General features: G+C 41.0%; 1 protein-coding gene across 4 annotated transcripts in view; it reads right to left on the minus strand.

The window, feature by feature from the left end:
* Positions 1-20,689, minus strand: part of LOC102313184 (adhesion G protein-coupled receptor A3) — a 193,059-nt gene that overhangs the window by 103,919 nt on the left and 68,451 nt on the right. For all 4 annotated transcript variants that reach the window (XM_042225375.1, XM_042225377.1, XM_042225376.1 and 1 more), the window contains 2 exons: positions 20,080-20,241; positions 19,511-19,744 (listed from right to left, as the gene is read on the minus strand). In XM_042225375.1, coding sequence (XP_042081309.1) covers positions 19,511-19,744; positions 20,080-20,241 — 396 coding nt within the window. The remainder of the gene's footprint in view (positions 1-19,510; positions 19,745-20,079; positions 20,242-20,689) is intronic.

Raw genomic sequence — 20,689 nt, forward strand, 5'->3', positions numbered from 1 at the left:
ATAGCACAGAAAACTAATTTGACATGATGTGAAGCTGTTATATATTCAATTCAATTGTATTCATCCAACACCAAATCACTCTACATTGTTTATATTGCTTTATATTGTAAGGACCCTAATACAGGGAAATCTCTAGCACTTGGTGACAGTGGGAAGGACAAACTCCCTTTTGACAGGAAGAAACCTTCAGCGGAACCAGGCCCAGGGAGGTGCAGGTATCTGCTGCGACCAGTCAGGGACGAGGGGATTGACACAGGATAAAAAACACACTGTGGAAGAAAGCCAGAGATTAATAATAACTAATTATTAAGGAGTGGGGTGTAAGCACACAGTGTGTGAAATAAGGTGCTGCTTTGCTTTCATATAAACACATTATTTTGCTAGGACAACAATCAACACTAGTATAACTGTTTAGTCTGCATCAGACTGCGACTGTTTGCACCACAACTAAACCAACCAGAAATGGCTAAGCGTTCAGTTTGTTTAAGCGGTACCCAAACAGTTTTGGTGATGGGCACCCTTAAGGACCCATGGATAACTTCTAAACATAGCGTTCCACGAGGCTTAGATCCCGTGTACGTGTGTTTGTTTCTGCGTCTGTGTGTGCATCATCCAAAATAAGCAGCTTATATTGTTTCAGTAAATCCAAAATTATGGACACTGTGGGAGGACTTGTAACTGCTATGCCAAATTTACAGCTTTGCACAGTGCAGTAACAGATACAATAGGGGGTGAAAACTACTATTTCCACATGAGGAATAACAATAATTAGAGAGAAATATACAGAGAGAGAGTGATATCCCACTGTTGAGAGAGGAGCACAGTTTTACTGTAATTATAAGCTGTGAAAGTCGGTGCTTTTGCAGCAGACTCCATCTGAGCAAACACTGGCAGTGCAGTAAAACTCCAATCTCGTCGATCTAAGAATTCTAATTGAGGGAACAGCAGAAGCTTCACAGATGGTGCAACATGCAAACACACCACAGAGTAATTAGAAAAAAAGGCCCCCTCTTCAACGAAACCTCTTCTTTTCAAGGGTATCACAGAAAAAACTATGTGGATGGAGCTGATATAAGTGAGGGGAAGTTAGAGAAAAAGATCCTAAAAGAGGGATGGCTTCAAAATGACAGTGAAGGGGAGTGAAAATAAGAAATGAGGGTGAGGAGAGATTTGGATTTCATTCATCAAAGGAAAGACGTCGCTGCCTGTGCCCACCAATCTCGCAGGTACAGACTGTGTGAGTACCAACTCAGCAGCATATGGCATGCTGTCCCGAACACACGTAGCATACATGTCTAAAACATCTGTCCACATATTTCAGCACTTCTTAACAAGCACTTTACATCACCATATGGCAAAAAGCTGCGTTCAAGCAGCTGAGTGCAAGAAAGAGTGCAGATGACCAAAAAAGCTTTTTTTTTTATGTGTTGCAAGAAATATGTGGATTTCAAACGCTGCAATAAGTCCACAGCTGAATTTTATGAGGAAACATATCTTATAAAAGTCTGCAGCCAATTGTTTACTCTTGATTTTATCTGCACAGCTGTCAAACACTAAGAGCCTGACCTTGGACATCCAGCTTTACCAGCAACCTGATGCTCTATCAGCATGCATTTAATTACATCCGCAAAGTGCAGGATGCCACATGAAAGCAGCACGGAACAGGCTGAGAGAAACACAGCGTTGTGGTGGGGCTGATGAGACGAGACACAGAAGAATTGCAAAGGACTCCCTGCTGCTGCACCCTACTTTTCTTAGAGAAGGAGGCGCTTGCTGCGGGGCATGAGGGGAGGACAGGGGGGAGAAAGGAGATGATAGAAATAGGAGTCGATCGAGCTTTGATTTGTGGACCAGAAACAAAAGGTGGAAGATAACGCTAGACAGGCCAGATTAACCAGCACATGGGAGGCAAACTTAGTTGGCTGAGTGTTTTACTGCTTTTAGCCACAAAGAAGGACAAAGGGAGGAGGCGAGAGAGCAGCAGGGAGTGAGAGGAAGAGTTAAAATATGCACATCGGGTTTTGTGAGCTGTTTTGCTATTATGACAGCAATTCATGAAACAATTAATATTAATGGCATCATAGTGTGCGTAGAGAGCAGAGCAGTAGTGCTGTAATATTCTGCACGCCATCTGACACAAGAGATGTTTAACATTATTAATAAAATTAAGTATTATTTAACCCCTGCAACGAGTTTCGTGTAAAATCAAAACGTCTTATATTCAGAAGTGTGCGCCTGTGCGTGCATGTGTGTGTGTGTTCTAGAGATAAAGGGACAAAGTTCAAAAGATCAGACAACTATGCGAATATGAAATGCGAGCGGGTTACTGGTGTCTAGATTGTAAAATGCCAGTGCTAAAGCGTGCTTCTTTATTACTGCCAGGGGTGCCAGTGACAGGGCACTGGGTGATGAATGCCATCTGACTGTAGCAGAGCAGGTAGCCCAACTCGTGAGATCACCATAATAACTTAATGTCATGTCAAACTGAAGACACAGTTAACTGGCTTCAGAGATGAAATGTCAACGGCTGTCGCTAAGTTGAGAAAGCCATTTAAACTGTTCAGGTGATCGGGTGATGTAATACTCGAGTATGCTCAACCGCACGGTGGATTTTTTGCTTTTTGTTTTGTTTTGCCTTAGATTTGTGGTGACAGCTGGCAGCTGCCCAGTACAATAGGCTTCCAGTACTGGCCAGTCTTAGTGCTGGCTGAGTGAGTTGTGTATTTGAGGAGGAAATGTATGACTCATTCACTTTCAGAGTTATACTGGGATAAAAACCATATTGCTATTGTTGGCTGAAAACCTGAATGTCAACAACTATTCAATTTTCAGTTTGCCTGAGATTTTTTTTTTATCTTTACTTTTTTAAAGGAGGAATTTATCTGCTGGAGATGTAATCCTGAAGGTAGTTCATAAAAGTTTGTAAAAAACAATAACAGCAGGAGACTTACCTGTCATGGTAGTCATCATTTTATTTCATGATTAAAAACAGATTGGTGTGTACATTTTTATGACTGTATGCTATGATTTTTCAGAGGTCACTGAACAGATCACAGTTCACTTTCCATTATTAGTTTTTTGATTTTGAATTTTGGCGAAAGTTGCTGGAGATCCTTGTCCGTTCTGTGTCTGTGATTAACTTAGTTAATGTTATGTTATACTTGTTGTATGTGCTGACTTGTAATGTTAAATCACAGACTGATTTATGATAAATGACTGACTGGCAATATTCTTTTCACAAGTGAGCTTCAGCTTCCTAGTGGAAATTGTGCATCTACGACCATCACTTCTCTACTGGAACATCAGACTTTCTTCAGCATCAACTGCCTGTAATCACTTCTTTGCCTCTCTTCTGCACTGTCATCGCCAAATCACAACAAGAGTCACCTCAAGACGCTTTATATTGTGAGGTAGACCCTACAATAATACATACAGAGAAAAGCCCAACAATCATATGACCCCCTATGAGCAAGCACTTTGGCGAGAGTGGGAAGGAAAAACTCCCTTTTAACAGGAAGAAACCTCCGGCAAAACCAGGCTCAGGGAGTGGCGGGGCCATCCTCCGCGACTGGTTGGGGCGAGAGAAGCAGACAGGATAAAAGACATGCTGTGGAAGAGAGACAGAGATTAATAACAAGTGTGATTCAATGCAGAGGTCTATTAACACATAGTGAGTGAGAAAGGTGACTGAAGAAGAAACACTCAGTGGATCATGGGAGTCCCCCAGCAGCCTATGCCTATTGCAGCATAACTAAGGGAGGATTCAGGGTCAGCTGGTCCAGCCCTAACTATATCTTTTAGCAAAAAGGAAAGTTTTAAGCCTAATCTTAAAAAGAAAAGATAGTGTCTGTCTCTAAACAAACTAAGCTCCATCCATCCATCCAGATTGTGGGGCACCTGGAGCCTATCTCAGCTCACGCTAGGTGAGAGGTGGTACACTCTGGCAGGTCAGTAGTCTATCACAGGACAAACTACTGTTATAGAGTATTGAAACTCTGCTGATATGCTTCTGCACATCCTGTTGGCAAATCTCACATGAAGCATTCTAACGAAGGTGTGTTAGCCTGCTGACTCTGCCAGCTGCTTTGCAACCCACCACCATGCCAGCTCTGTTCTGTCGGGTGGTCATTCAGCTACGCTCCCTTACTTTTGGCTTTCCATGCATGCATGAAAGATCAAGAATACTTGCTTTCCCCTGATATTTAGGCTTTCCACATATGAAACTGCACAACTGACCTGTGTTACTCACAACAAGAGAAATGAGGAGCTACGTGTTTAAATTCACAGATTAAGGTTGAACTTGTCTTTTTGAAAAAGCATCTGCTTTAACTAAAGATGCTGAAACTAGCATTTCAGTACCAGTAATTCCAAAATAATAATAATAAAAAATGATGATGCTTAATTTAACAAGTGCAGCAAGTGGAATAGAGGAAAATAGTTCAAGGGCAGCAACAGATTCATCCAATGTGAGAGAAGAAAAAATATTTTAGATTTTACTTGGATAATTGGGGACAAAATATACATACATGTATAATGCAACTAAATTTTAGAAACTGCCACAAAATATTCATAGCAGCCCAAAGAAAGCACTCCATGCCTTTACACGGATTTCAAGGTGACAAAGTTTGAGTGATGCTATCTGAACAAGCTCCTATGATCCAAGATGAAATGCCGTGTTTGTGAATTGTGACAACTACAGATGCTGCAGAAAAGTTACAATACAATGTCAACAAAACTAATGTTAGCTTGTTGTAAATCACAAGATGCTCAAATAGGTGTGACAGCTCTGTTTTTCCAGTTAGATTTGCTTCGTCTTCAGTGCCCTGGCAGTAACTTTCTAGGATCAGGATACAAGGATACAAGATAATGCATGAACAAAGATCTCATGTTTCTCTGTTTGAGTTTTTTTTTCCAATATGGACTACTAGGATCAATAAATCCTTGTGTCTCTTAATTATTCTGAGCTTTATGTCTCCTGTAGACCACTAACAATGGGACAAGGCTTGATAACCAAATCAAATATGCCAGCAAGTGTAGAGTCTTGTTCCCCACATTCCCACTTCGATACCATGTGTCCTGCACCAAGTGAAGCTTCAGAATTTTATTAAATGGTGGATTCCCACTACTGCATTGCAAAAAAATTAATTTAACTTGAACTATATAATGAAAACTACCAAGTCATTTCTGCTTGTGTTTAATAACCTAACTAAAGGTTATTTCATGTACTTGATCCAAACAGTGGTAGGTCAGACTCACTATGCTTTAGCACTTAGTTATTGGCTTATGCCTAAGTGAAGTAATCCTTGGCATGGTATACAAGTTACAACAAAAGCTGACATCATCTGCGCTCTTATGACCTCTTATGTTTTCCCGAGACTATTTTTAGATTTTGCAAGGTCCGAATACACAAAATCACCCTAAACATGAATGTAATATATCTTTTAAAGTAAGTATAGTATATGCCATATTTACAACTGAGTCTTTGTCAGTTCATGTCACGCAGGGAAACATCTCTACTCATGTGAGGAGCCCCAGAGTGATGCAGGTTTACAGTATGGCTACGGGCAGTATACTTTAAACACAGTCTTTTTTGACAGGAAGCAATATTATGATGCAGACACAATATATAATTTAAAATGACCTATTTTCCATTGGATTTATTTTCCTAAAACTTCCAGTTGTCATTTTCCTACAGAAGCTGTCAGGACAAAGCTGTCTGTATGTGGTACAGCTTTCCTGATGAGAGTGTGTCACACCACAGAGAAAATGAGATCTTGGCTAAATGTATAAAAAAGGGGGGATAGTCAGAGATGAGCAAATGCCTCCATTCATCTCTACACAATGCTGCAGAGTGAGATGAAAAAAAACCCCCACATTGTTATGCAGCAGCAAAACACTGCATTGGACAACACAGCCAACAGACAGGCTGGGTAAGCACAGCACAAAACACAGGAGTATCCTGGAAGATTCAGCAAAATGTTTAATGGGATATAAGCACAAACTGGATGGGGCAGTAAGGAACGTGAAGGTGCTATGTGGGCTCTAATTTAAAAAAGCAAAACAAAAAAAGTTAGAAATGACCTTTATGTTGCCAGAGTGCACTTTAAGGGGATGGGATGGGCTGATTGATTCAGTTGGGGACAACTTGTCCAGCACAGAATCTACACAGGAAGTAGAGGATCAGCTCCTCTGCTCTTCTAAAAAGGGAAATAAATCACTGTCTCTCATTCAGTGGAAATGGATAGAAGTCCCCCGGGTGTGCTGATCTCCAGTCATTGATGGAACAATTTCTCCTCTCTCTTTCTCCTGTTCTTAGTATCACCCTCTCTTGTTTCCTGCTAAGTCTCTCCTTCTCACTTCTTGCTCTCTATTTCCTGGATGTGTCCACCTGTCTGTGTCTAGTCCTTCATTTGTCACTTTTGGCTGTATTGCACTCAGTCTTGTTCTTTTTTCTTTTTTTTTCCAATTTCAGTTCTCTGTTTGCCTCCTGCCCTCCTCCTCCTCCTCTCTCTGCCTTCCTCTCTTATGATGTGTTTAGCATTCAAGGCCTCTCACTGCTGCATCACAGGCCTGTTTGTTTCACCGAGCTGCAAAGAGAGAAAAAGATGTGATTCCTCTGGGAGGGAGTAAAAATTCTATATGCCTTCATGCTGAAGAATAATGCATCTGCATGGACACTCAGCCACACACATACCGTATGAGCTGGAAATAGTTTGCACAAAAACAAAATCCGGAGCATGTATAAATCCATTTGCCTACACACACGCACACACGCAAGGATGCATGTGCACTGTCCGCACAAGCCAGCACACATGCACAACACGCCCACGCCCTATTGTGAAGCTTAACATGAACTAATAAAACCTTAATACTTAATAACTGTTAATGCCTGCTGCCATTTGGCTTTGGTGCTTAACAGAGTTCAGCATCCATACAATTAACCTCCGGTCGTTTGCATGTCAAATATGGCGGGAGGATTTCCTCAATCTGTGGCCCCCGTACAAAGAGACACAGGTCAACGAGCTAATGAAGAGTCCTTGCACTGTTCGTGTTGGAGTTAAGTACTTGAAATCCTGTATTGCTTATTAGGGAAGTGTACACAACACATCCCTAACATATCCCAATTAGAAGCAAATTATTGAGACATTAGGCATTCGCATTTGTAAAGCTCCATGTTTACTGAATCAGGACAAACTGGGTTATATTTGGTGGTCTCAGATGCCAGTGCTGACACACAGAGGATTCATTTTCTGCGCGGCAGCCCTGCGGCTCTATTCTCCTACAACAGAGTCCCCAGATAGAGTCTTCACCTGGAGGGCGACTGGTGGGCACGCATCCAAACACACCCTCACACCAAAATAAAAAGCACAAACGCACACATGAAGACACACAAAAAAAGGAAAAAAAAACAGACTAACAAACACACCCACCCACGCAAAACAGGGTGGGTATAATTAAAAAACACTGGAGCTCTGCAGAGCAACAAGAGGCTATATGAGGGGAGAGGGAGGTGCAAATACTCCACTGTTCAGCCTAAAGGCCTCCGCTAATTACCTGTCAATGACAAGGAAGAAGGAGATCTAAAGTGGTAAATATTGTCCCAAACTGTCATCCTCAATGAACCATACACTCTGCAATTCAGTTCAAGGATAACGCCCACTGACTTGGGAAATAGGATAAGATGCCATATGTTTGTGTAATTTAGGGATAATTAGTTCAGAGTCTGTTCTAAACAAAGTGGAACTGTGTGATACCAACCAGAGGTCAACTGGCAAGCATGCTGTAATCAGGCAAGATGCTGAAAAGATCTCGAAAACAGTCAGGGTTTTTTTTTTCTTCAAAAGCTTGTTTAATTTCTAATTTAAATACAACTGCTTTTTTCAGATATGAAAATGAAACATCACAGCTACTGTAAATTCTGGAGCTTATGATTAATGTATGTCAGTGAGTTCAAAGCCAGCTGATAAATAACACATAAAACAAGTGATTCCCAAACTTGATTTGGGAAAGCAGTTCTGCACCACAAAAATTGCACCACAAAATTTATGAAACTTTTTTTTAAATAAATCGTACTAAATCTGAAAGGGATAACATCTTTTAGATGACACAAGGAGTTATAAATGAAGACTGTAGGGCATTATTCAATTTACCCACGCAGAAGAAGAAGAAGAAGCAGAAAAAGTTTTGAAAAAACAGATTTAAAGCCTTGACCTACTGTCTGATTTTCGCTTTTGCTCTCTTCTCACACACCTTGCCAGTTTTGGTCACATGTTCTTTGGGCACAGCTAATTTCCAAAGCTAGTCTCTTTCACGCCCCAACCATTAGCTGATTTGGACATTCAGACTCCTCAAAAACATGAAATATAGAACATAAATGAAGGTAATTTTACTTGGTTGTCATTGAATAGCTGTTTATCTATTCCGTTGTTTGGTACAAACATAATGCGGGCTGCCTGCTGTTTAGCTTTCAGCTTCACTACTGCTATCGTTTCTGTAGTTAACTGATAAAAGCCCATTAAAGCATTATTTAAAGATACTGCAAGGTAAATTGGCATAGAAATCAGAGCCTTAGACTCATTTTTGTAGTTCAAGTAAGTGTGAGTATATTATCTAATCTAATCTGCAAGAATTTGTTAGCTAATGTTAGCAAACATTAGCTAACATTAGCTCATATTTGAAGAAAGTATAGAAAAGCCGCTGGCTGTAGATGGATGTGTGCATATATTCATTCACATGTAGACATATTTTGAGCACATGGAATTCAATTCTAATGGGAATCATAAAGAAAACATAAATGTCAAGTATGAAATTGTAATTCTCCCACCTAGTTCACTAAACCCAATTAAATGAATTAGAATAGAATAGAATAGAATTCAACTTTATTGTCATTGCACATGCACAGGTACAGGGCAACGAAATGCAGTTTGCATCCATCCAGAAGTGCTTTAGTGATATAGATATATTACAATATATATTAGCAATAATATAGATATGTGAGTATATTACAGAAATGGGTCTATTATGGTATGTTATAATGTACACGGTATGAAGTATGTTGTGAATATTCTATAACTATAAGTATGTACAGGCTGTAGTGAGTACAAGCTATGTACAGGATATGAACAGGATATAAATATGAAAAACTATACAGAATATGAAATAAATAACTTTACAGAATCTGAGATATACAGCTATACAGAAATGGGAACTATGCAAGTTGTAAACAGTTGTAGGAGTTAAAAATTATCGAATGTACAGAATGATTATTTACACAGAGCTATACAGTAGTGCAGTTAAGATAAGTGAGATATAATTCCTACAGAGGCTATATAAAGTGCTAGTGGTTGTGAGTGGTGGTTCAGTCCATGTTATTATTGTGTGTTTGAGGGTACAGTTGTCCATTGTGGGTGTGTGTATGTTCAGTCCATGTGTTAACGTGGGTCAGATGTCAGGAGGCAGAGTTCAGGAGTCTGACAGCTGTGGGGAAGAAGCTGTTCCGGTACCTGGTGGTCTTAGTCCGGAGGCTCCTGTAGCGCCTCCCAGAGGGCAGGAGGGTGAAGAGTCCATGTGATGGGTGACTGGGGTCTTTGATGATTTTCCCAGCCCTTTTCAGACACCGCTTCCTGTAGATGTCTTTTATGGCAGGAAGTGGTGCTCCGGCGATGCGCTGGGCAGTTTTCACGACCCTCTGCAACGCCTTCCGGTCCGAGGCAGAGCAGTTCCCGTACCAGACTGTTATACAGTTGGTCAGGATGCTCTCGATGGTGCAGACGATAGAAGTTCACCAGGATGTCTGAGGACAGGTGGTTCTTCCTCAGAGTCCTCAAGAAGAAGAGGCGCTGGTGAGCCTTCTTGACCAGCTTGGAGCAGTTGGTCGTCCAGGTGAGATCCTCGGAGATGTGGACTCCCAGGAACTTGAAGCTGCTCACACGCTCCACAGCCGTCCCCTTAATGTGGATGGGTGGATGTGGGTCAGCATTCCTCCTGTAGTCCACGATGAGCTCCTTGGTCTTCTCGGTGTTAAGCAGCAGGTTGTTTGTGTCGCACCACTCAGCCAGACGATCCACCTCCTCCCTGTAGGCGGCCTCATCGTTGTCACTGATGAGGCCAATCACCGTGGTGTCATCTGCAAACTTAATGATGGTGTTGGAACCATCAGCAGGTCTGCAGTCGTGGGTGAAGAGGGAGTAGAGGAAAGGGCTCATCACACAGCCTTGTGGTACACCGGTGTTCATCGTGATTGTAGATGAGCAGTGGTTATCCAGCCGGACATGTTGGGGGCGGTTGGTCAGGAAGTCCAGTAACCATTTGCAGATGAGGGAACTGATGCCCAGGTCTGTCAGTTTCCTGATGAGTTGTGAGGGGTGGATTGTATTGAATGCTGAACTGAAGTCTATAAACAGCATTCTGGCGTAGGTGTTGTTGTTGTCCAGGTGTGAGAGGACAGAGTGCAGTGCGATGGAGACTGCATCCTCTGTGCTCCTGTTCTGGCGGTATGCGAATTGGTGGGGGTCCAGGGTGGGGGGAGACAGGATTTGAAGTGTGCTAGGACCAGCTGCTCTAAGCACTTAGTGATGATGGGGGTGAGTGCTACTGGGCGGTAGTCATTGAGGCAAGATGGGTTGGAGTTTTTGGGTATCGGGACGATGGAGGTGGATTTGAAGCAGGCCGGTACCACAGCGTGGGCCAAGGACAGATTGAATATGTCTGTGAGCACTCCTGCAAGCTCCCCAGAACACGCTCTGAGAACACGCCCGGGGATGCCATCAGGACCTGCAGCCTTGTGGACATTGATCCTGCTCAGCACCGCTCCTACATCGGTGGGGGAGAGAGTCAGAGGTTGGTGGTCTGGCGTCACGTCTGCTTTGGTTGTGGTTGTGGGGTTCCCTCGCTCAAAACGAGCATAAAAGTTGTTGAGCTCGTTGAGGAAGGAGACATCAGAGGATGCGGGGGAGGGTTTGGTGGTCCTGTAGTCTGTAATGGTCTGGAGTCCTTGCCACATGCGTCGGGGGTTGGAGTTGGAGAAGTGTTCTTCTACCTTCTTTTTGTAATGGTGTTTGGCTTTTTTGATGCCCTTCTTTAGATTAGCCCTGGCTGTGCTGTAGGCGTGTGCATCTCCTGACCTAAAGGCGGTGTTGCGGGCCTTCAGGAGGAGACGAACATCCCGGTTCATCCAAGGCTTCTGGTTGGGGTACATGGTGATCCGTTTCTGGGTGGTGACACTGTCTGTGGTTTCGGAGATGTAATCCAGTACAGATGAGGTGTACTGGTCCACGTCTGTTTGGGTGAACATATTCCAAATGGAACAAATGGATAATGAGGTCAGCAATAAAATGCGGTGCTCAATATTCAGGCTGATTTGAGGGTGCATGCTTATCTTCTTCCGATAAATGAACAGTCAGAAACCTGAAACTGGTTGCTTTCTTTGTCCACCCAGGGATTCGAACATTGTTGGTGTTTTGTTCAATAAGCAACACTCAATATGAGAATCTCAATGTCATACCAGCAAAAAACAGTGAAATTCTGGCAATGATGTTTATTGAGATATCCCAGCCTCCCTGGAATATCTCAATAATGATTACGTTGGACACCCAGATTCCCTTCAGGATAAAATTCAGTAATTCCGTTGATCCTTTGCCTTTTCAACTAGCACCATCACTGGACCAAACAGCTTGCCCACTGCTTTTCTTTTTGACCAAATACCTGCAGTGAGCCTTAGCTCACTTAGACACTTTGATGCTGTGTTGGTTTTGTTTTTAAGTAACCTATAATCTTCTTAAGTTCCTCTACACAGCCAGTGTTGGATCCTCTTCTTTTCTCACATAAATCTCACTAAATTTGACCTGCCACTGAGTGAACATCAGGGTGCTTCATTAAATCACAGCATGCTTTCAGGGAATAACTTCTAAGCTGCTTCAGATGTGCAATATGAAATACATGGAATATCTTATTCTGTCACAAGGTCTTGTTTCTGACAGAAAATGACATGAAACGTGACAAATATGTGGTTTCTTTTAAACATCCAATAACATATCTCTTTTTTTTCTGTTTGCAAACAGTTGGTGAATAACTATTTTAAAAAAAGGCAAAATAGAAACAGAATAAAATAGCTCTTTAAAAAGTTAAGTGAGGATCACATGTTTCATGTTGGCTGTTTTATTATGCCACTTTTTGGCAAGGTGTTGGCACAGCAGGGCCATATGCTGTGTGTCTAAGTCCAGTTGGGCTCAAAATGGCTCTAAACTGTGCTGAGCTCCTGCCAGAGTGAGACAGAGAGGGGATCATTCAGTCAGGTACATGATGGTGAAGGAAACAGTCTGGAAAAGGAAGAGTTTATGGACAAGTGCAGATTTTTAGGTCTTGGCTTGTTTCTCACTTTTAGAGCCCCTTCCAAAGACAGTTCTCTGTCACTGTTACTGTTAGTAAAAAACTGATACCAGACTCTTTTTAGTGTCCTTTATTTAATTATAATGGCAATTTATTTGTAATATTAAAATATGTTTATTTAATTTATATATAAATATCTTCATGTCAATTGTGCCAATTGAGTCGCATGGTGAGCTTATTTGTATGAACCATCTGAACAGTCAAAGCATTCGTCAGCATCACTGTTGATGGACAGTTGTGCAGTGGTTAGTGCTGTTGCTTCGTTGTAATGGTGGTGGTTTGAATCTACTGGTTGTCTGAGGCTTTTATGGGGGTGCTGAGGGGGAAGAATCCATGTCAGAAACAATGAAGGCATTTCATATATAAACTACACAAACTACAGCATTTAATACAGGGTATGGATTTCTTTCAGAGTACATGTCACGTCTGTTTTATTGTCCCTGAAACGTTTCCAAAATCTTCCTTTCCCAGCTCAAATCAAAATAGGTGTACTTTTCAAAAAGCAACACATTATCTCAGTTTTGTGCTTCTATATCTTCCAACAAATACACCATTTCAATGGCTTTCTAATCCTTCCAATCATTGGTTTAATTTACATTTTAGACATTGTCCCAGCTAGCTTGAATTGGTGACTATCAAGTGACTGTGAATCCTTTCCAGTGTGTATTAATCTCAGGGGTATCTGCTGTGCTTGATAACAAGCTGTGGTGCTAGGTGTCTATTGTAGCCCTCACAGTGTGTTGTTAAACTGAGCAGTGTTAGACAGGCTGACTGATGACTCATAGGGAATTGTGTGTTCGTAAGCGTGTATTATGTGCATTTCTATCTCTGCTCTGGATACACTAAATGCGTTGAGCCCACACCAAGTTCACACTCTGCACAACTGTGTCACGTTCCCATTGGATTAAAAAAAGTATGCTTACTTTCACACAACAGGCCTTCACTCTTAAGAGTGACAATTGTCATATCTGATAACTGTTACTATGTCTGCTACTGTGCTTTGGGTTTTAATCACAGGCATCTGTTTAAGCATTAGTTGGTGTGCATTGCTTATCCCTCTATTTTCTCATCCATCAACTTAACACTGATTTAGGCAGCTTGGTGCAAGACTCCAAATTAGCAGCTTTATCTCAGCTGAATGATGTTGAGTTAAGTTATTGTCATAGCAACATTTACACACTATGCTTTGATTGTGTTTCATTTGAATGCAGGATTATGTAAAGCTTTAAATTTAAGACTCTAATTTGATACCATGTGATCAAGGTTAGAAAAACGATTGAGTGCAGTTTTCAGGCGCTTTCTGGTGTCCACACTGTGTAAAAAAAATCAGATCTTTTAATTAAATCTGTTACAAATATACTAATGAACTAAAATATTATGACCACAGATAAAGTTGCTTATATTTTATATTTTTATTTGACAGTAAGTCACCAGGCAGTCTTCATCGCTGTGTTAGAAGCCATGAATGCTTGCGAACTGGACAGATGTAAAGACCTGAGTAACTTGGACAGACTGTTAAGGCCAGAGGAGGCCAATAAAAAGATACTATGCAGGCTGATTTCAAGGTGCTGTTAGTTAGAAAAGAGTATTTCACATGCAAATGATGCCACTCTGGTCCACCCTACAATTAACGTTGAAGTGATCCATACTAGGTTGCTGCTTCACACCCCAGAGCCTTTAAAGAGCAAGACGAGGCATAACACAGGTGTGAGAGTGTAAATCGCCCAGAGAGTTCTCGCTTTATTCATTCTGCACATTCAGTGAGTTGGAAATAATATAACATTCTTCATCTCACATCCAAAAACTGACCTTTGGAGAGATTTTTTCTGCCAGAATTACCAAAATATATTAACTATTTAAAGGTAAATCTGACACTGACAATTGTATGCACCTCATAAATATTACATAAAAATGCAAAATAAGAGCAGTACATCTGCAGAAAATCTGCACCTGTGGGTATTAAGACTAATTCTAACACCTTTTTTTTTTAAATTTGGGGCTGTATAGAATTGGAATTTTACATCAGCATCTAATCTGATCTAACCTCTCTTCACATATTAACGAGCTGCATTGATGACATTAAATGCTGGATGTCTCAAAGCTTTTTGGAACTGAGACATTAGGATGACTTCAAAATGCAGCAGCCAGAATCCTTACAGGTAGGTGGAAACACGTTACCGCTGTTGTTTTGTTTGTGCTGCTCTTGCCGCCTTAAGATGCTATAACCTGCACTAGTTTTTATGTTTTTGTCTTCTCTGTTAAGCTTATTGAGTTTACACATAATGAAATGTACAATACAAATAAAGCTGTTATAGCTATCTCTTTAAAATGTTCTCGTCCTAGGCTAATAAAGCATGTTTTTTAGTCACCCAACACTGGACTAAAGAATTGTCTCTTCACACATTGGCACGCTACTTCGTGCTGCTTTAGGCTACGTCTACACTAGCTCCGTGTCCACACTACACTGTTCCAAAAAATAGTAAGGTCAAATTATTTTACTGTGTATTTTACAGTTGCGTACTGTTTTTCTAGAATATGATTACATTTACATAAGTAGGCTGTGATCTGACACGTCAAATGTAAAATAACATAACATCACTGTAAATGTAATAAAACACAATTTACTTGTTTGTTAAATATATTTTGTTGTACATATGCATATTTAGATTGTAAAAATACATCCAGAAATGTCTCCCATTATGCCTTGGGACATGTGCTGCTGTTTAGATGTTCTTGTTTTATTGTTTATGGTTACGTTACTTTTAATTGTTATCTTGAATGTTGTGTTTACGCCGTGGTGCAGCGTCACTGACAGTTGTTGTTTCGTAGAGAGAGTGCTGTACCATGAGTGACTTCTGTTGTGCTGTTGTTGAACCTTGAGGCACATAGTAGCACTGGCAAGTGTTTTAATGAAGAGCTCCCCCTACCAGCTTGGAGTTAAATAACAAGTGCAATCTCTCTCTGTGAGCTTTCTTGTTAAGATTTCTCTGCATGCCACAGTGTAAAGCATTGCACGGGCACGCTGTGCTAATTAAATATTTTGAAAAAGAAATGTAGAGGTAGGAGTTGCAATAAATATAAATAACATGACGCTAAGTTTTGGCCAATGAATGTGAGCTAACAACAACAAGGTCGCGGGTATGGCTGCGACCGTAGGAAAAAACCCTAATATGAAGGTATTTTACTGTGCATTTTACAGTAATGTTCTGTTCTTCTAGAATATCATTAAAGTTACGTAAATAGACTTTGACTTCACATTTTGAATGTAAATTAACGTTAAATCACTGTAATGCAATACAACATAATTGTCATGATTATTAAATGTATCTGTCTGTACATATGCATATTTAGATTGTTAAAATATTCACAAATGTATCATGATTTCACAAATATCTGTCCATTATTTGAAAGATTGAACTGTTGAATTCAAATGTTCGCCTTGTGATCAGAAGATTGCCGGTTCGCGCCCCGGCTCGGACACTCTCCGTCGTTGTGTCCATGGTCAAGACTCTTCACCTACCGCCTACTAGTGATGGCCAAAGGGGCCGATGGTGTGATATGGCAGCCTCGCCTCTGTCAGTCTGTCCCAGGGCATGCAATCAATTGTTATTTAAACCAACTGTTAACTGTATATTTCTGTACATTTACGTATTATGATTGTTGTTTATAGGTAATTTCATTGTTTGATCACGTAAAAATGTTCCTAATTTAATGTCTAAAAGCACTTGGAAAAGGCAGAATCCCGTGTCAAATTAGCGCAACAAACTCTATTTTCATTACTGAAAATGACCGTATTTTTATGGGAGAGTTATTTTCTGTTATTTTATGGTCGCATTTTGGCGCCCCAGCTGCCGGAATATTACAGTTTTTTTAAGATGTTTTTTTTCCCCTATTTATAGATGATTTCATTGTTTAATCACATTAACATGTTCCTGATTTAATGTTTAGCGGCACTTGAAAAAGGCGAGATCCCATGTCAAATTAGCGCAACTAATTGTATTTTCATTACTGGAAATAACCGTATTTTTATGGGACAGTTATTTTCTGTTATTTCACGGTCGTATTTTGGCGCCCCAGCTGCCGGAATATTACCGTTGTTTTTTTTAACAGTGTAGCTCCGTGTCCACATTAGAGTTTTCAGTTGTTTTCACAGAGTTGTTCATCCACATTGAAACAGCTGAAAATGCTTGCGTTCCAGTACTGCGCATGCGTGAAACGCAAGAAGATTCGACCTGCCTCATTTCTGTCTGCCGCTTATTTATTTTCAGGCTCTTTGAAACGTTGCGGCAAAATGTTGAGGAAAAGCGCCGAGTTTTTTAAATGGACTGACAATGAGGTGGAGTTGTTGCTGCGAGTAACACAAAAGTACAAAGTTGCAAAAGCGAGTGAGAATTAAAGAATTTGAAGAAAAGCTATCTGGAGCATGTACTAAATGATATTAATCATTAATAGGGCTGTCAAAAGTGACAGCAATCAAAACAACTGCTGTATAATGGCCCTCCGCTATCTTGGTTTAATTGGTCACATGACAGCATCACATGACTAAAATGTGTTATCGTTTTCGAAAAAGGCTCCGGGTTCGCTGTCCACACTGCGACGCAAAAAACTGCATTTTCAAATATATCCGCTTCGGAGAGCATTTTCAAAAAGCTGTGTTTTCCATGAACAAAAACACCGTCTCAGTGTGGACGGGAGGCCAAAACAGAGAGAAGAAGATGTTTGTACCTTTAGTTTCAAACAAAAACATATTAGTGTGGACATGGCCTTAATCTAAGTATTTCGTCTATGTGGGGCCCTTCAGTGGGGCTTGTTAAATTAAGATTAAATAACATTCACTCTACCTTTAGTTTCATATGTTTGGCTGCCCTAGCATTTGTGTTTGAAGGATTTTGATTTCTTCATGCCAGCTATGTGGTGATAATGTCAGAATCCCTGAGTAGTAATGCTGTATGGACATGAAATGAGCATTTTGCATGCAAAGTATGGGTAACTGGAGCAATTTGCTAGTGACCAAAGTCATCACAAAAACATTTTGAATACAACAGCCTCCTTGTGACCAATTCCACTTAGAAACTGCCAGCAACCACCACCAAGCATTTGCCAGCTGGTTGGGGAATAAACCACTTTTCCCTAGTGACAGGAGTTTGGCAGAGAGTCATCTCTAGGTCGCATATAGCTATTTTTGTTTGTTTCTCTTTTTTACATTGCAAAACAAAGATACTATTTAGCTAAATGGTAACCTATGGGATTTGTACAGTGGACATTATTGTTAACAACAGGAGAAGAGCAGTAAGACTAGTGAGAGGTCCCGGGCTTAACAGTTCAGATGTTGGAAAAAATGCAGTTTAACAGAGTCCAACAATAACACGGATACTTTTACCCTTTCTTGTAGTAAATAACTTACCAAAAAAAGTCTTTTTACTGGGAGCATGTCGAGACTATGAAAATCAATTGTTTTCAGCTATCAGTAGCAGCGCTGAGCACTCCATTGTTAGCAAGCAAGATATGATTTTATAGAGTTGTGCAATGACTTCAGTAGAGTTTAACTTGACAATCATTAAGATTTCCTGCTGTCAAATCAGGTTCACCTTCTTATTTTGACATTCAGCTAACAACAGTTTTCTTATGTGAATCTGTAATTGAAAGGTTGATTGTCTTAATAATGAACCTTTTCTGTGCTGCTGTTGAAGAAACACTTAGCTGAGATGAGTCACTGATAAGAACCCTTTAAGTTTACACATCACATACGAGCTTCGAGCTAAAGTATTTTTCTCAAGGTCACACAGTGCTGCAACCGTTTAGTGGGAAGATAAAATATAATTTTTTGTTTGGACTCTGCTGTAAGAAAACCTTTTAAAACTGAAAGTACTGGCAGTGAGATCACTTGTCCATAATGAAAATAAATGTTAATTCCTCATTCGTCGACCTCTGCCAGAGCAGTATTGTCCTTTTTGTGACTCTGCTAATTTATGTCAGTTTCCAGAGATAGAAAAAGTTTGAAACATTTGAAATGCTGAGATGAATCATAAGAAAAAGGTCTTCCATCAGTAGCTGAATAAGGATCACTGCAACAGTTGGTATGATCCTCACACATCCCTGAGCTCAGTATTACGTTTGCTACACTTTGTATGTGGACAGGTGATTTTAAAAAAAAGAAAAAAGAAACCTATAACACACCTACTTGTGCTGAAAACCTTTGACACCGCTGTACAATGATATACATGCGTGCGAGCTACACAGACCCTGGAGCTACAAACAAAGTGCTGTAATTGCTGACAAAACCTGAAAGACTTGACGAAGAAGAAAGGGGGAAAATGAAACAATCGTGTGGATTTAAAGACAAACACGCACTCATGAGCTCTTTCCTGCTCATAAACACTAACATGCACAGACAGTGTTCACACGCACGTACACTGGTGAATTCATCCGTGGACTGAATAGCTAGAGGGTGCAAACTGTACAAATGTTGCACAAATATGACACTACAGTGCCAGGGGAGTTGAGTGTTTTGCCTGCTGTCTGCAGATGTATAGTGCCCCATGTCTATTTCTCATTTGTGACAACCACAACTGGAGATGTAGTAGAGCTTCAGCTGATTTAAAGTGACAGGTACACAAGGCCACCTTATCCATCACTGGGGAGTGGTCGGCATTCCCTGACTCCCAAATTGCTGCCCTATTTGCAGTCCCTGCTCCCACCACAACCCCACCTATAACGAGATGATCTATAGCGCGCCAACAAACCCCAACAAAGGTGTCAGATTGCCAGGACAAATAGGCAACAACAGACTTAAGGGCAGGAGGTAATCTTTTTCACATGCTTCAAAGGCGTGGTGCAAGGGAATTCATTTTATTGTGCCCATGAGCTAGTATACAAACTGTATTCCTGTTTTCGTATTTTATTTCTGTCCTCTCTCAGAGCATCTTCCCTCCTTCTCTCACTCCTGTATTTGGACTAAGAATCAAAAATTTCAAAAGTGAATGTCTTTCGTTTAGAACATTTTTTTTGCTGGGAGTGAGAAAGGGAATATTTTTTTCTCCCCCCCTAGCTAACACGTCCAAGCAGCAGAAGATAGTGGCGTTATTTTAGAAAGCTTCACACCGCTTATTAACTTGCGTCTTACCTTGCTTAGCTGACTGACCGGTGAGCCACTGTTGTTGACAGTGTGGCATTTGAAGCTGAGCAACGATTCCCCCACGGCATCACGCTCTCTGCTCATGTCCTTATCAGAGTGGGAGTGGCTGTCAGGACGGGGTGAGGTGGCAGTTGAGGGGGGCTGTCGAAGGGCTGTGCAGCACAAACCGTGGAAGTTTGACGGACGGATCAGAAAGGCCTCCAGAGCTATGTTAGCAGATACCTAAGATGAGCATCCCAGGATTTAGGAGTGGGGAGAGAGAGGTAAGGGTAGGAGAGCGGCGAGGGGAGGAAAGACAATTTTATATTTTTTTAATTTAGCCACTGCTTTTATCCCCAATGACAATGGGGAGGGAAAAATAGAAGAGGAAACCAAGAAAGGAAGCAAATTATCTTTAGCTTGCTTTGTTTTCACTATCTACTTAAGCCAAATTGACTTCTCATTATTCTAAACCACGAGAAAAAAGTGAAAGCTTTGCGTCATTTAGCTCCATAAGCAACCCTTGCCCTGAGTGTGGCCTTGAGTGTGAGTATTTTTTTTTTGTAGTCCAGCTATACCTTAGAAATGGCCTGATTGTCTCCAGTCAGCGCCAGGTCAGCAATTCGCTCCACACACTGGACGATTCGAGTGCACGCCCTGGCCTCATTCTGTGCCATCCACAGGATATGCTCCTCCACCAGCATCATGTTGCTGGCAATGTCTGATATATAGTCTCCCAGCTGAGGAAGCACAAGCAGACGTTCATGCAAATGGTTGCTCGCGCACACTAACACAAACTGCACTGTACGTGTACAGCACACACACACACACACGCACACATGCAAGGAAGAAGCAGACTCATCATGCACATCAATCATAGAACAACAGGCACATTTGTAATCTGCAGCCAGGATTGTGAGGGAGGCAATGGTGGCTTCATTCATTACAGGGAGATTTAATTTAGATTAGGAGCTCCAATGGGGCATAATTGCTTCCTAAGGATGGCAGTTCACTATTTACTTACTGTACTTTTTATTGTTGCTTCATTGGGCTGTTCTTTATTCCGTGAATGAGGGTGGTCTCGTCACCATTGTCTTAGGAATGATAAAACTCTAAGTATCTCCTAATAATATGTCCTCCCAAGTGACCTGTGTTGAATAATTGCACAAGTGAGAGCTAATATTGATT

Source organism: Haplochromis burtoni, unplaced genomic scaffold, assembly GCF_018398535.1.
Source record: "Haplochromis burtoni strain Fernald_Lab_line unplaced genomic scaffold, NCSU_Asbu1 Contig_170, whole genome shotgun sequence".
NCBI classification, from domain to species: Eukaryota; Metazoa; Chordata; class Actinopteri; order Cichliformes; family Cichlidae; genus Haplochromis; species Haplochromis burtoni.